The sequence below is a fragment of the Chaetodon trifascialis genome, chromosome 11, assembly GCF_039877785.1.
Source record: "Chaetodon trifascialis isolate fChaTrf1 chromosome 11, fChaTrf1.hap1, whole genome shotgun sequence".
NCBI lineage: Eukaryota > Metazoa > Chordata > Actinopteri > Chaetodontiformes > Chaetodontidae > Chaetodon > Chaetodon trifascialis.
In genome coordinates, this window is record NC_092066.1 from 345001 (window position 1) to 361827 (window position 16827).

The following is a 16827-nucleotide window of genomic DNA, read 5'->3' on the forward strand; positions in this document are numbered from 1 at the left end:
TCAGACGGATCAGAGCCTGCTCTGTGCCTCAGGAATGTTGTCTAACACCCGTTTGACTTCACATCGTAGGATCTGTTCCAGTTGGTCAAACTGTGTCTGGTCTCCACAGGGTCATCATGTCCGTCAATGATAAGTGGCATTACTGCCACAACTCTGAGGTTCTGGTCGGTTCACGGGCCATGAGGGACCGACACCTGAGGCTGCTGGGATACATCATCCTACAGGTCAGCCACCACCCACCACCCTCACACACTGTGCATATTTGACTGTCAATATTCTAATATTGATTACAGAACCTGACTTCATCGAGTCTCTTAAGTCATTCGTGTCTCATCTCTCAGACAGACAGACAAACTTTTACATGTTGTATCTTCATCCATTTTTCACTATATATGTATATATGGCTCCAGATCATGGTGGCAGCATGCTAAGCAAAGCAGGCACTGTCCTTGCCGAGCATCACCCTCCACCACCTCCAGGGGTATCCTGAGATGTTCCCAGGCTTGATGGGACATGAAATCCCTCCAGCATGTCCTTGATCCGTCATTTGGGTCTCCTTCTATGTGGATGGGCCTGGGATGCGTCCAAATAAATGCCCAAACCACCTCAGCTGAGTTCCTTCAGCATGAAAGAGCAGTGGTCCTCCTAAGAGCTCCTCTTGTATATCTGAGCTTCGAACGCTGTGTCTGAGGCTGAGACCAGACAGCTTACAGCGGAGACTGGCTTCAGCTGCTTGTATCCTGCATTAAAGGGCTGAGTGGCTGAAGGTTTTCTTTCCAACCAAGCAGCAGCACATCAGACTTGACTCATTTCATCAGCTGATCTCAGTCTTCAGACAGCTGATTGGTCAGACTGCGTGCTCTTGATTGGTTGGAGGAAAAACCTGCAGCCACACGGCCCTTTGTGGAATAGGTTTGACACGCCTGGCATACGTGATAGTTGGAACACAAAGTACATCATCTGGTAAATAGAGCCTCACTTTCAAGATCGGCCCCCTCTGAACAACCACAGTCTGATACAACCACTGCATTCCTGCAGTGAATGCCTCATGCTCCATCTTACCCTCACCAGGGCACAAGACCCTGATGTACTTGAGCTCCTTCACTAGGGGCAGCATCTCCCTCCAACTCGAGACTGAATACCCAATCCGAGCTGGGTTCATGTCCGCTGGGCTGCCAATCTACTAAACAGTCTACCTGTAGCCTGTGTAGACCCATTGTTGCTTGTCATTTACGAGGTGCCCACGCACACGTAATCACCGTAATCAGGCAAGCTGTAACCGTGGTAACAATGGCGTGACAGGATAACACTAGTGTGGAGCTTCAGCTTACATGAAGCTACTGTCCGTTTCAGACAGTAGACAGATTGTCTGTGGGACTGGGGTTGGGCTTTGTTACCGCTCTGTGGGACTCGAGCTGCCCTCCAGCTGCCACATGAAGAGAACGATCCAGTGTGCGCCCTGAACCTCGTGCCATGACTTCAGACTGGGAGGTGCTGACTTTCCTCCTCACCTGGAAACTGTCCCAGTGCTCATTGAGTGTCGAGGTTTGTTGAAACCAACAGAACCACGTAACTCACAAAAGGCAGAGACACAGTCCTGAACTGCAGCTTCAGTAGCATCCAGCTGATCTGTAGTCATGTGACCTGAGAGCCAGCTGGTGGTGATGATGCACCCGTTACGTCCCCGTTGGTCTCATTTGGAGTCTCAAAGCGTCCATTTTGAAACAAAGTTAGTCGAACTATTTTTAGTTTGTTTCAGTTATTTTGTTTGTACAAAGTTCCAAATAAAGGGCGACAGTCATCAAATGTGATGAAGTCTGGGACAGCGCGGCCATTTGAAACCAGTAATACATCGATATTAGCATTACCGTGATGTAAAATTATACCGTCACAGAAGACTTTGGTCACATCTACACCTGTTCAGCCGACAACATGTCAGTCAGGTGGTGGAGCTAACAGTTTGTCATGTGACCTGTCGTCGTTCTTGTCTCCTCTCAGTTGCCGTACCATGAGCTGGAGAAGCTGAACGGCATCGAGGAAGTGAAGCAGTACCTGCACAAGAAGCTGCTGGACGCCCCGCTATGACGCTGTGTGTGTGTGTGTGTGTGTGTGTGTGTGTGTGTGTGTGTGTGTGTGTGTGTGTGTGTGTGTGTGTGTGTGTGTGTGTGTGTGTGTGTGATGGGGTTGAATTGGATCAGAGGTCAGCAGTTTGTTTCGCCCTCTAAACCTTTGAGTTTAACATTTGGGAGGAAAACAGCGACGACATCTTGGCATTAATGTTTTGTTTATTCGCATTTCAGCTGCAACTGACGATTATTTTAACAACGAATGGGATAATTATAATCATCGTTAATCAGTCTTCAGAGCGTCTCATTGACTGCAGTCAGTTTCAGAACAAAACAAGACATCCAAAGAGTGAGCAGTGATCAGAGTGGTTAAAATAATGCGTGGTTGCAGCTGTGCGTTAATGTGTCGGCCGACTCTCGGACTCCCATCAGGATGTGAAGTTTTTTAAGGAGCTTCCCGCTGATCACCGGCCATTTTCCAAATCCAATCCTCCAGTTTTTACATCGATCTCCTTCCTGCAGGGAGGCATTAGATTCTGTTTATTTGTACAAAAATCAATGTTCAGTTTGCTGCAGAGATGAATCACTGCACCATCGAGGAGTCCAGATTGATCAGCAACCAGACTCTGTTCAATTTTCAGGGTATTTAACAACAGCAACCTTTTTTCTTCATCTTACTGTTCGCTTGTTTTCCTCTCTCTCGACACGACGGTCTGAGCTTGATGTGGAATTCCAGTTTTGAATTTCTCTTATTGTAAAGTGGTTTTGGAGTCTCGCTGTTCCACTGAGGTGCATTCACACACGGCAGGTAAATCATGAGATCTGTTGTCCGAGACAGACGAACCACGAAGGCAATCCATCTGTAAACATGGATGTTATGGATTTTAATCCTTCCTGTGTTAAAAACGTTTCTGCTGTCCCTGAACGCACCGTCAGGGCTGCTCTCACCTGCTCAGGTGTGACAGTGGTTTATTTTGGAACATGGTCAGCAGAAAGATGAAGAAAACTCAGCTGGTCCTTTAATGCATCGCCGTGTTCGCTGTGTGCAGGCTGCGATCTGATTGGTCGCTGCATGGATGAACAAACATATCTTTTTTTGGGGTGGGTGGAGTCCCTTTTTATAAAGTTTGGTAACCATGGTAATGATGATGCATGTGCGGGACTCTGTTTTTGGGGGCGTCACAGTTTTATAAAATCAGATGATGGAGTTAGTTTTTCTGTGGGGAGAGCAGGGGCTGATGGGTGCACACGGCTGTCTGGTGGGGGAGGGGTGAGGAGGGACTGTTACCATGGTAATGTGGTGTGTGTGCCAAAGGCCTGGAGGACGAGCCAGCGTCGTCGTATGTGTGGGTGATTCTTGTCGGGGTCAAAGGTCAGATTATTTATTTGTGAATCAGGTGATGGACAGACTGAAAGAAACTTGTTTATATTCTATAAATCTATGAATTCAAATGTCTATAAAACCTGAAACCAAACTGAACTCGTCTTGTCTCGTTTATTCACTGGCTCATGTTTGTTTGTTGTTGTTGTTGTTGTTGCTGTTTGGGCGTTTTCAGGCATAAACGAAGGGTTCAGGGTTTATATTGATTATTGTGTCGGTCATGATGTCACAGCTGTGATGTCACAATCAAAGCAGACCACAGAAATGAGAAAAAGTGCATTTATTTGTTAATAATTTTCTCAGGCAGGCGGCTGATTGGAGGCTGAACACTGACTCCTCCCTCAGCGCTGACTAACTACAACCAATAGGCTCCGCCCCTCTCCTGCCTGTCAAACTCTGTACAAACCCCGCCTCTACCATCGCTCCAAAAAAATAAAACGAACCTCTCCGCCCGTCTAAAACGTCCATCAGATAAAAACCAACAAACACTCGATAAAAACAAACAAAAACACAAGTAACGAAACACTCAGGCTCCGCCCCCTGAGGGAGGGGCCAGTGTGACCGCAGGATGACGTCACCGTATCGACGCTCTCATTGGTCCACCGGGATGATTAGCATGTGAGGAGGCGTGGCCTGCACAGCCTGTCCTCTCCAATGAGATGGAGGGGGCGGAGCTAGTCAGAGTCCGAGTCACTGGATTCCTCAGAGGAGCTCTGATCTTCATCATCCTCATCATCCTCGTCATCGTCGTTCTGAGGCAATGACAAAACAGCAAGTGGTTCAAAAAAGTTACATTTTGTGATGAATGAAGAACTGGAGTCGTTGCTTGGCGGTTGTTAGGGTGTGTCAGTTGTTGCCATGGAGATTCTGAGCAGATCGGTCTGAGCTGGTCAGCTGGTCTGAGGTCACCTGCTGTTAATTTATTCAGATCAAGACGTTTGAACAGGATTCAGGGACTGATAAGCTGTTTGCAGACGATCCTTTAAAATCCTGAAACACGTTGAGAAGATTTCAGCGTCGACCTCTAAAATGACCCAAATGTGAACTTTTACGAAAGGCCCTGAAAGCTTTTGCCAAAATTCTGATGTCACGCTTTGTTTTTTACCGCTTCAGGTTCCAGTCTGGAGGATTGATGGGGATCTGTGATGGAATATAATGTTCATGTTTTCATCGGTGTGAATCACCTGATCATCAGACCCGGCGGTGAGCGGCATTCAGCTGGTTAGAGTCTACATCCGACCACTAGATGGCACTAAGTCCTCCACACTGGACCTTTAACAGCCTCTGAAATCTGAATATTTTACGTTAAGTTAATCCCTGAAACCAAAAATGTGTTTGTTTCTTGTGCTGTCATACGTTTAATAAACCTCTTCAGGAATTCTGATCTGTTAATTTACGCACGAATCAAATTAAATTTTCAGCCTCATTGAAAACCTGAAGGTCCTTTCAAAGGGAAGATGAAGGTTGAGCTGAAATGCGTCGTCGAGTTTCAGCTTTCAGTCCTTTCGTTGACGTCAGGTTTGTTTTTCATTCACTTCTCACAGTTTGCTTTTTTAGAAAGAAAGATGAAGAATGTTCTCACCTCATCATCGTCGTCGTCACTGTCTGTGGATCCTGATGTCTCGTCGTCTTCAGAGTCGGACGAGTCGCTCTTCTCCTCCTCCTCGTCCGAGTCGGACATGTCCTGCTGGAAGACAGACAGACGGACATTGCCTTACAACACAAAGCCTGACGGAGTCCACTGTTGAACTTTACTGCCACCTGCTGGAGGCCCCCATGTACGACACGTGTGAACCGCGGCCCCCCTCCCACCAAGTCCACCAGAACCAGGCTGGCGGTTTTTCTGAGATCCTGCTGATTGAAAACATGAAACAAAGTCCACAATGATAATTCCCCCAGCGTTTGTCCCCTGCTGCTGCGTCCTCTTCAGCTTGTCCTCTCTGGATGGAAATATTTAACTGTCTGTTTTCTGGGACATCCTGTGAAATGAGAGGACGTGAAATGAGAGGACATGGTGTGAAATGAGAGGACATGGTGTGAAATGAGAGGACGTGGTGTGAAATGAGGACATGTGAAATGAGAGGACGTGAAATGAGAGGACGTGTGAAATGAGGGGACGTGGTGTGAGATGAGAGGACGTGGAGTGAAATGAGGGGACGTGGTGTGAAATGAGGGGACATCGCTGGACCTGGCACTGGTCTCGTCCTGTCTGTCCGTCTCCCTGCTCAGCTGTGAATCTGGACTGGTTGATCTTGACTTTTTGGTCGTATTCGTCATCTTTCATTCTTCCATTTGTTTCTGTTTTCACTTCTTCCTCCCTCGTTCTTCAGCTGCTGCAGGACAAACTCGTGTCTTGTGGTGTCGTGTGCACAGCGTGTTACCTTGGCTCGGTATGCCATGGCCCTCTTGGCCACCCCGACCGTCTGCGTTGCGGCTCTCGAACCCGCCGCCTTCCCCTTCGCCGTCACGCGGACTTTAGCTCCGGGGCTGCTGCGAACTTTAGTGGTGCTGCGACGTTTCTGACCAAACAAACAAACAAACATGCTGACGCGCTGAATGAGGATAAATATAACCAGCAACCTGTACAGCCTGTTAGCTAACGCTGTGCTAGCCAATGACAGACAGAGCCCCCCCCCCTTAGCCTTGCTAAGGTTATGTTAGCTTTGTGCCTCTTTTTGGTTGATTAGCCGTAGCTTAGCATATCACCACGGTGCAAAATGAAACATCTGGAAGGTTTGAAACGAAAAGAAAGTTTCTTAATGACGGAGGAAAAAAAGAAAACCAGACTCACCGAGCTGGAAAACTCCTTGTAGACGGCTCGATCCTGAGGAGACAAAGACTGAAGACAAGAGACAAAGAACCAGACTGAGGACCAACATTTGCTCTTTGTCGTTCATTCATTCATGTCCATTGTTTCTTTCTGTCGTTCACTCATTCATTTCCATCGTTTCTTTCTGTCGTTCACTCATTCATTTCCATTTTTTCTGTCGTTTGTTCACTCATTCATTTCCATCGTTTGTTGTTCACTCATTCATTTCCATCTTTTCTTTCTGTCGTTCACTCATTCATTTCCATTTTTTCTGTCATTCACTCATTCATTTCCATCGTTTCTTACTGTCATTCACTCATTTCCATCGTTTCTTTCTGTCGTTCACTCATTCATTTCATCTTTTCTGTCATTCACTCATTCATTTCCATCTTTTCTTTCTGTCGTTCACTCATTCATTTCCATCGTTTCTTTCTTTCACTCATTCATTTCCATCTTTTCTTTCTGTCGTTCATTCATTTCCATCGTTTCTTTCTGTCGTTCACTCATTCATTTCCATCGTTTCTTTCTGTCGTTCACTCATTCATTTCCATCGTTTCTTTATCTTTCACTCATTCATTTCCATCTTTTCTTTCTGTCGTTCATTCATTTCCATCGTTTCTTTCTGTCGTTCACTCATTTCCATCGTTTCTTTCTGTCGTTCACTCATTCATTTCCATCGTTTCTTTCTGTGCGTGCGACCTGCGTCACAGGTCTGGAGACGCAGTGACATCATGAAACCACACTGAGCTCTGATTGGCTCTGACTTCTCTGTCATTAAGCATCAAGCTTCATCGGACAGATCAGAGGATTCGAGATCGACTTCCATCTTTAACGAGTTTAAAGAAGTCGATCCGCTGATGGTCGTTCAGAGCGTTTCTGACTGGATCTTTGTGCCGCCATCACAAACACAAACATCGTTAAAACTGATGCTCGTTACGTTTGTCTGGACTGACCGCCACGATAAACCTCAGCTCTGTGACCTCATGCTGCCTTCCTGACCTCTGGTTGCTGTGGCGACAGTTACCTTGACCCAGGCCTCCAGCTCAGCCTTGTACTCCACCTGCTGCTCCTCCACCTGCTTCTTGTACTTGTCCTTCTGACTCTGGCTCAGTTTGTGCCACCTCTTCCCGATCTCCACCATCCGCTCCTTCAGGCTGAAGTGGTTCAGCTCGCCGTTGGTCAGCAGCTCCTGGGAGAACATCTGATAGCCGCTCCTATAGGACGGACAGGACAGCAGGACGTTTCATGAGCTCTGCTGCTTTGATTCGACCGATTTTAACGTCGTGTCTCTGACGATGACTCGCTGATCAATGAATCTACGATCGCTTCCACAATCACGTCATCGATTTCTGCAGTGAACGTGTTCTTTGGTTTTTAACGTTCATTTCTCTGGATGCTGTTTTTGAATAAATCTCTGATCAGGCTGACGGACCTCGCTGATTCAGGCGGCGAAGCGAATCAGAAATACAAAAAGACTTTCTTCAGCAATAACATCAAACAGTTTACGGACACGTTCTTCCCAGTGGTCCCTGAAGGCAACGTGCGACTGATGTCCTGTCAACGCTGCCCGAGACAACTGTGATTGGTTTAAAGAGATACAACCAGATCGCCCCCTCAGCAGAATGAGGCTGCTGGCGCTTCGTCAGCCTGTTGTTTAATGGCTGTTACTGTCAGTGGGACTCAGCAGACGGATGGAAAGCGGACTCACACTGGAGGCTTCTTTGGTTCTCCGTCAAACTTGGGCTTCCTCTGACTCTGGCCTGGGGGGGGAGCCCTCATCTCCAACAGCTCCCTCTGCAGGACACCAGCCAACAGTCAGCACAACATAAAGACAATCAGCTGACTCGTGAGCTGTCGCGCTGCAGATCCTGGACCTGTGACGGCTTCACCACAGCACTCATGAAGGGAGATGACAGAAATACATACATGAACATTTAATCAATGAGGAAAACATGGTGATGTGGGGGGGGCATGGGGGGGCTCCATGACCACAGGTTGGTACTAAACCTCATAACGCTTCTGGTCCTCTGCCGCCTTCTTAATCCAAGGAATCTTTTCCTTCTTCTCCATGGACTTCCAGGCCGCCTCCATGCCCGCCTGCGCCTTCCTGCGGTCGCTCTGTGGAACAAGCGCCATGATGGCCAACAGCGATCAGTTTTATGGGCCTCCACACCAACAATGACAACTATAAATACATCAGTTTAAAAGTCCGTTTCAATCGAGTGGACTAGAACAACGACCGCCGGCATCACTCTCAGAGCGATGGAAACACTGACAGCCAATCAAAATCCATCCGAATTTACGGGGTGTCGCGTCCAACTTGACAGATGACGCCAGAGAGACTCGCTGAGGTTCAATGAAGGAGTCTTTACAGAGGAGGACGAGGGACATTTGTGGTCCCATCAGCCTCACGCTCAGAGCCAGAGCTGAGGGTTTAGTTATGAGGACGAACGGGCGACGGATTAAAGCTCACGTCAAATCTGTCCTCAAAAGACGACTCGTAGCAGAGTGTTGGACTCCTGTCCCCTTTGAAGAAGTTTGGGACCAGCGACGGGTCAACGGGGTCCGCAGAGCTTACGCGACGTTAGCGCTCATCAGTGACGACGCTAACCTCGTTAGCATTACCGTCACTGTAGCGTTTTACGGCGAAGCAGCTTCGCTCAGTGTTTGGGGTCAAACTCGTTGTTCCATGAAGAACGTCGTGAACTGTCGGACGTTCTGGGTTTTTATCAACAGAAATAAAAGAAACGTCTGAAAACACTGAAGCGATCAGCTCACTCTGTATTTAGCCAGATAGTCTCCAATCACGCTGTGCTGCCACATCTCCTCGGCCGTTTTAGGCGTCTCCGGAAGCTTCGCCGTCTTCTTTCCATCCCGTCTGTCTTTTGGCAGTCCGGCAGGTACCCACGGCTCCGGGTCCGCCTCCCGACTCTGCTCCTGAAACGACAGCTTAGTTTATCCTGGGAGCTCATGCGAGCAGAGAAGACGACGAGGAAGAGGAGAAGAAGAACAACAACAACTCTCAGACCTTGATGGAAGGAGACCTGGCTCTGTGCGGGCTGGAGGTCACGCCCCCGCCCAGTTTGGCCCCGCCCAGTTTTTCCTCGGTCATGACGCGGTCTCGCTCCTCCTCCGGCAGACTCTGGAGACAGCACGGGTTCAACGTTAGTGTGTGTGTGTGAGTGTGTGAGAGTTTGTGCGCGTGAGTGTGTGTGAGTGTGTGCGCGTGAGTGTGTGCCCGCATGAGTGTGTGCGTGCGTGTGTGTGTGTATGTGCGTGAGTGTGTGCGTGCGTGCGTGTGTGTGTGTGTGTGTGTGTGTGTGTGTGTGTGTGTGTGTGCCTTTAAGCCGCTCAGACGCTGTTCTTTGTTTCTTTGTCAGAACTTGCTGGATGTGACTGTGTGTTCGCTGACTGACTGACGGGTTCTTTCAGTTCAGGTTTTTGGTGAACGAAAGTCTGAAAATGAAGTGTGCGTTTGGGTTAGGGTCAGCTGACGGCTGGATGAACACGTACCTCCAGAAACCTCTGCAGGTCGACGTCGTACTGCTTCTTTCTCTGAGGAAACACAAAGGTCGGCCGTGAGGCGAGAGCGGCTGCGTCCTGCGGCCGCGTTAGCGTGGAGATACTGACCTGCTCGCAGCGTTTCTGAAACATGTCCTTCTCTTTCTGCGTCATCATTTTCCACTGTTTGCTGCAGAGGACCATCCGTTCTGTGCTGGGGACGTCCTTCATGTTCACCATCAGCTCCGCGCAGTACAGGGAGTACCCGTTACTAGCCAAAACACGCCACTGTTAGCCATTTCTGCTAGCCACAAACACACAGCTGTTTGACTTTTACACTGACGTCCTCTTAGCACCTGTCCACTGACTACAGTCCTATTTGAAACAGAAGGTCAGGAACAGACAGGGTTAGCAAAAAGTTAGCTCATTTGATAGGAACTCATTAATAACTCGTTAGCATCTCGTCATTAGCGTCCTGCCTGTTAGCTCATTAGTACCTCGTCCTCGTTAGCTGAGTGTTCGTTAAGACTCACGGTGGCGGTTTTGTTGGCCGTCCATCAAACTTGTCCTTCAGTTGTCTCTCTGCTTTGGTGAGGACGGACCGAACGTGATCGTCAGAGTTGACGTCCGGATGAGCCTCATGATATGCTCTCATACTGCCCTACACACACACACACACACACACACACACACACACACACACACACACACACACACACACACACACACACACACACACACACACACACACACACACAGTTGTAACAAGGACCAACTGACTCGGCTCAGTTTGGTTCAGTTCAGTTGGACCTGGTTCTGTCTGGTCCACTGTTACCTCGTAGTCTTTCTGGAGCTCCAGGGCCTTGCTGATCCACTTGAGTCTCCTCTTGTCCGACAGTTGGGACCACTGTCTCCTCAGAGCCTCCTTCAGCTCCTTCTGACTCACCTGGAGACAAAAAAGAGCTTCAGTCAGAAAATCTTCGCAGTCCTTTCAGAGAGTGCGTGTGTGTATGCATGCGTTTCCGTGTGTGTGTGCGTGCGCGTACCTCTGGGTGGAGCTTCATGTAGGCCTTCTTCTCGTGGTTGTACCACAGCTGTTGAGGAGTTTTGGGTTTCTCCGGCAGGTCGGACTTCTTCCTCTCTTCGATCAGCTCTGGATGGTCCTCCCTGCAGGTCAGACGATGTTAGCCACGCTAATGCTAACGCTAACGTCACACACGGGATGCTGGACTCTGGTTACGTGTGAACGGCTCGAGGCGCTCTAGGTGAACTCACTTGAATCGAGCCATGTTCTTCTCAAACTCCTCCTTCTCCCGCTGAAACTCTGTGATGTACTTTTGCTGCGGAAACACCAGAGAAGACGGACCGACTGAGCTGCTTCAACCCACCCTGAAAACATCTGTTAATCAGCTGACATGTTTTCAGCCAATCAGCTGCGGAGTGTGAGCGCACCTTCTTCTTGTCCGGCAGCTCCTTGTACTTCTTGGACAGGATCTTGGTCAGGTCCAGGTTGCTCATCTCTGGGTGGATTTTGGCGTATTTGGCTCGTTTCTCCATGAAGAAGCGGAAGTACGGAGTCAAAGGCTTCTTTGGGAAGTCTGGATGAGTCTGAACACGAGAGGCCGAGTCAAGGTCAAAGGTCAGAGGGACAGATGGTTCACGGTGGCTTTGTGTTCGTTTGTGTTCTTCGTGCTGTTAGTGAAGTGAACCCTGCTTTCCTGAGCTGGTTCAGGAGCAGCAGATCTGGTTTGGTAAAGTGTGCTCAGCGTCTCACCTTCAGTTTCTTGCCTTTGTACGGATTCTTCACGAACTCCATGGCGTCGATGATGAGCTCCGTCATTGTCCTGTACTTACGAACCTGAAACAAAAACACGACGCCGATCGATCGATAACCATCGCAGTGTGATTGATCACCGATGATCTGGACCTGTGGTCGACAACCTGTTTCTGCTGATGCGTTGGTGCACCAGTACAAGACATGAAGAAAGATACTGGTTCAAATCCTAAACTGGTTTCACGGACTGGCTGAATGTTAAGAAGCATAAAATCGTCCTTCAGGACGTGTTTGTCTCTTCGCCCCTTCGCCCCCAATTTGAACTTAATGATCAACGAAGACGACTTTTGGGGGTCGTGACCCTTTGACTTCCACATGAACGATGAGTTCAAGGACTCAAAGTTCTCGTTATTTTCGGCTCAGAGTGAATTTATTTAGGAGTTTTAATGGATTAACGGCTTCAAATGGACCAAACTTGATCCTATTAAAAGAAATTCTGAGATGTTTTCACAGCAGACCAGATTCTGTCGCCGTGGCTCAGCTCGCTCGTACCTCAGATGAGACTTTCTGCCACTTCTGGCGACACATGTCTCCGGTGAAGCTGCCGAAACAAACTTTCTCCCAGTCGAAGTGCGACTCTGTGGTTTTATACTTCATGGCGTCTCCGTCCGGCAGCAGACTGCGAATCCTCTCCAGCAGAGTCAGACAGTCCTCTTTACTCCAGTCATCTACACACACACACACACACACACACACACACACACACACACACACACACACACACACACACACACACACACACCTGTCAGGTCCAACAGGTGGAACTCAGGCTTTTCTTTAAAGGAACAGTCCAACAGCTCCACACTGAGACTCTGCATCAGGACCACTAACCACATTTCACCTGAGACAGAATCACAGAGTGGACAGCAGAGACCTCCACAGACTGAGGGACAGGTGAGAGGACAGGTGAGTCTGACAGGAGAGAGGGACAGGAGAGAGGACAGGTAAGGGGACAGGTGAGTCTGACAGGAGAGAGGACAGGTGAGAGGACAGGTGAGTCTGACAGGAGAGAGTACAGGTGAGGGGACAGGTGAGTCTGACAGGAGAGAGGACAGGTGAGGGGACAGGTGAGTCTGACAGGAGAGAAGGACAGGAGAGAGGACAGGTGAGGGGACAGGTGAGTCTGACAGGTGTTGATGAGGTCACAGCAGGTTGTGGTTACCTGGCTCACTTCTGATCCTGGCGGTCTGAGCTCTGGAGACGCTACTGCTGCCGTTCATCCTGCAGCGACTGACGGAGAAGACTCCGCCCCCTCCCTCCTCTAAAACACACACACACACACACACACACACACACACACACACGCACGCACGCACGCACGCACGCACGCACGCACGCACACACACACACACACACACACACACACACACACACACACACACCTCTCAAATTAATTCAATCAATTGAATCATCAATTCACATTCTTATTCTTATTATTACTATATTTTCACTTTTACCAGCTGCAACATCAAAGTGAAAAACTTTGTAACGGAGTACTTCTACTCTGTGGGAGTACTTCTACTCTGTGGGAGTACTTCCACCCCCTCTGTCACTGGAGATTCTCTGATTGGTTGATTCAAGCGGGACTTTGGCTGAAATCAGATGTGTTCAATGCTGAAGTCACGGTGTTGAGGGCCGGCTCACCCGCCTCCTCCTGCCCGCCCTCAGCGCGCTCATCCCGCCTGTCCTGACCCTGACTGACCGGCCGGCCGAGGCAACCTTTCCCCGGCTTGGTGCGCCACCGCGGCCTGCTGACAAGGTCAGGGTTCGGGCCGAAGAGTCCAGTTTCCTGTCTGTAGTTCTGGTGCTGGGTTCGGTTTAGCTTCGGTGTGAATGAGGGACGAGCTGCTGTGACTGAGCTCAGGGCGCTTTGAACCCGCTCACAGGGCAGCCAGAGGCCGGGCTGCGCTCCAGCGTCGCAGCAAACTGCGCGGAGAAATGCGTCACTTTACGTCAAAACGTGTCAGAATTGCGAATAGTCCGCAAACAGCGAATATAAGACCGTCCCGACAGTCTGTACGAGCCCCTGTTCAGTTCGGCGTAGATCCAACTCATCAAGCAGCTGTTATTTTAGTTAAAACGTAATTTTAAGAAACTCTTGAAATCTGTCTGAATGTGCTTCTCCCAAAATAAAGCACGGAGGCGGTAGAGAGCAGGACCGACTCAGCAGACTTTCTACAGATTCGTGTTGTTCGGTGACTTTACGGGCCGAAACCACCAACAGTGGACCGGCTCCTCCAGCTGGATTCATGTCCGGCTTTGTGGCCTAACGTCTGCTGCTGTGTTCGGTAGTATGAGGGTTTCTAAACGGGGTTCGGAGCTCAGACGTGCGGGTACAGCGGTGATGTTATCGGGGTCGCAATTAAGTGAAAGCAGCGGGCCGTCAGGCTCCAGCTGCCCCGGTAATGGCGTCCGTCCTCCGGCAGGAGTCAGCACGTAGCTTCCGCTGGCACGCAGAGGGCTACAGGAGACAGCAGCTAACGTTCACCTTTTATGGTGAAATGCTTAAAGTGCGAATTAAAGAGAGAAAATAGGATCACGAGCGAAGCCTGAAGCCTTGAAAACGCCGTCAGAGCTTCACTTTGACACGTGTAGCACTGGACCGCTTCATTTAGCAAAACTGCCTAACTGAGCAGTGCGTCGACATATGAGACTTTAGAGGAAAAATCACGAGATTAAAATGGCGAAATATACGTTTGGTGGCAGCCAGTCAACTGATAAACAGCTGGATTTGACGATTTCGGGCCTGAGCGGACTGGATGACTTGCTGCTACCCCAGAAGCCTTCACCGAGAAGCCGCCATGAATGTTCTGGTGACTCGGGGACAAACGACCAGAAAACCTCCGAAATCTGCTTAAAATCACCGCCAAACACTTACCTTCAGGTTCAGGCAGAAAGCCGGGTTAATACTGCACACCGCTGCGGTCCTTTGGATTATTTCGGGACTTTCAAAGTGTGCTTTTTTCAGCCGTAAACCCCGGGGAGTCAGGTCGAAACGAATCCGACAAAAGGAGCGTCTAGTCCGGTATGAAACTCCGCCCAGCGCCGCAGGGGGAGGAACTCCGGGGGAAAACATGAGGACAAAGGCGGAGGATGAAACCAGAGACAGCGGCTAAAACACCAGCCAAACCCGCTTAAAATGACTTTAAATGTAGAATTATGATTTTTATTTCGCGTGTTTTGCACAAACTGTAAATATCTGCAAAAATGAAACTGCGACAGCGTCCTTTTCTGGAAATCTACCCTCCTGACTTTAACCTGGTCCGGATCCAGATGCTGAACCGGCGGGGAGATAGAGGACTGGGCCCGGGGACCGGACGGCCATCCTCCGACAGAAATACGGCCGCGGGGACGCGGAGGAGAGAGTCCGGCCGGCTGCTGCAGGCTCCGAGAGGAAGAAGCGGGGAGAGTCATCAGGTCTGCCCGCTGCTCAGCTCTCCCTCCCCGGCCTGCCGCGGAGCTAATCAGCGGCTCGAAGACGGCTGTGCATCCTGCAGGACAGCAGCCCGCATCCGCATGGCATCCTGCCCGCCGACAACACACCGTCTGCCGTGTGTGATCTCTGCGACTCAGCGGTCTCATCCCCGACGGAGCTGTGCAGCGAGGGCCAATCACTGATCAATCAATACATCCATCTGTTTGATACACCTGTCCTCCTCCAGGAAAACGCTCCACAGGTGTGTGTGGAGGGGGTGGGGGCACCGCCGCAGCCTCTCTTATTTCTTGAATAAAGTTCAGTTTGATCAGTAAAACAGATTTTCTACACACTTAATGTTTTCTTCTTCATTAACTTGTTTCCCAAATTAGGTGTGTGTGTGTGTGTGTGTGTGTGTGTGTGTGTGTGTGTGTGTGTGTGTGTGTGAGTGTGAGAGAGAGAGAGAGAGCGAGAGAGAGAGAGAGAGAGATGGGGGACAGTCCATTTGGCCCCTGAGTGTCTCACTGCCCGCGTCATTACCGCCACCTGCTGGTCAGGATGATCAACACATTAAACTGCGGATCGTTGGTCCCTTAATTAAATCTGAACATGTTGATGTGACTCAGTTTGCAGCCAGAGATCACTTATTGGTCCTTTAATTTGAAAAACTGAACACTTGAATTCAAAAAGCCCTTTGATGAGCAAATGAAGAGATTTTAAGGGTTAATTCAAATATTAGAAGATTTGGACAAATGAATGGAACCGCTCACAGACGGAAACACTGAGATTTCATCACCATCTCCAACACTGAACAACACCTACATCTGCTCTCCTGGGGGGCCAAAGTGTGTTTAATCCTGAAAATAAGGCTGGTGGTGTCCAGCATGGGGGTGTGATGTCGCAGTGAAAACTCATTTTAAACAGTGAACCTGTTCATCTGCCTCAAAAACACGTGGCCTTTCAGGTGAAAACAGAAATTAGAAATATGTATGTAGTGCCCTGCTAATTTTTGTTACATATAGTTTCTTTAAATATGTAACTTCTGTGATTGTGTGACTTTTGGAAAAGTGTTGAAATATCCCACGGTTTGGGTAGACCTTGAACTTTTCAGGTCCTGTTTCTGTTGTAAATTGGTTAGTCAGATGGCACCATGTTCTTATAGCCAATCAGTGCCAAGTCGGGATAATTTTGGTAACCTACCGGATTTTTGGAAGGGCGGGACTTGACACAGAATGCGCTGCAGACGCAAGTGCAGAAAAACGAGACAAACAGGAGGAAGAGAGAGATGTCGAGCGCTGTTTGTAAGTTTCTTTAACTGTGTGAAATTGCTGTATTTAGTCATAAAAGAGAGCTGGTTGTTGTTAAATGAATGTAGCCTGTTGAGACGAGAGAATTAGCCGTGTTCTGAAAGAAATATACAGTCCGAAATGTTGTTTTGTTAGCACGTATATCATAGCCACGTGTGGACTTTTGTTCGCTAGCTAGCTGTGGCCTTGCTGGATTGGGGGAGAACCAGACTGAAAGCCTGTGAGGAGCACGTTTTTTTTTCAAGCTTCTGAGTGAGTATGGATTCTGGGAACTGTAAAGAAGTGTAAATTTATGGTTTACCGATAGTGTGGTTATTAGAGGTTTTGAATCTTATTGATAGTGTGCTTCGGACACTGCCACACACGCTGCTGCCAGAGAAACCTGCTCCTGCACACGCGGACCAGGCGTCAGGGCTGCTTCTCCTCGTCACTCAGCTAACCAATGGACAGATGGTTTGAGCTGACTGTTACATCTTCTTTCTACTGTGTCCACGGGACTGTGAGTACAGACAAT

The 16827-nt window shown here is 49.0% G+C and overlaps 2 protein-coding genes across 2 annotated transcripts in view; one reads left to right on the plus strand and one right to left on the minus strand.

The window, feature by feature from the left end:
- The window catches only part of fastk (Fas-activated serine/threonine kinase), an 8728-nt gene extending 5184 nt beyond the window's left edge, over nucleotides 1-3544 (plus strand). The window contains exons 9-10 of the mRNA XM_070973266.1: nucleotides 110-224; nucleotides 1999-3544. Of these exons, the coding sequence (XP_070829367.1) occupies nucleotides 110-224; nucleotides 1999-2085 (202 nt within the window). The 3' untranslated portion in view covers nucleotides 2086-3544. The remainder of the gene's footprint in view (nucleotides 1-109; nucleotides 225-1998) is intronic.
- Nucleotides 3545-3712: 168 nt separating this feature from the next.
- On the minus strand, nucleotides 3713-15274 carry ubtfl (upstream binding transcription factor, like). Its single transcript, XM_070973267.1, has 20 exons — nucleotides 14470-15274; nucleotides 12754-12852; nucleotides 12084-12259; nucleotides 11532-11615; nucleotides 11210-11365; nucleotides 11033-11097; nucleotides 10804-10924; nucleotides 10593-10703; nucleotides 10291-10418; nucleotides 9887-10028; nucleotides 9770-9811; nucleotides 9285-9398; nucleotides 9035-9193; nucleotides 8264-8374; nucleotides 7965-8050; nucleotides 7281-7470; nucleotides 6239-6286; nucleotides 5829-5966; nucleotides 5030-5134; nucleotides 3713-4199 (listed from the first exon to the last, which is right to left on the minus strand). Exons 2-20 carry the CDS (start codon nucleotides 12809-12811, stop codon nucleotides 4122-4124), a joined length of 2112 nt encoding a protein of 703 aa, XP_070829368.1. The 5' UTR covers nucleotides 12812-12852; nucleotides 14470-15274; the 3' UTR covers nucleotides 3713-4121.
- Between the last annotated feature and the right edge of the window lie 1553 nt (nucleotides 15275-16827).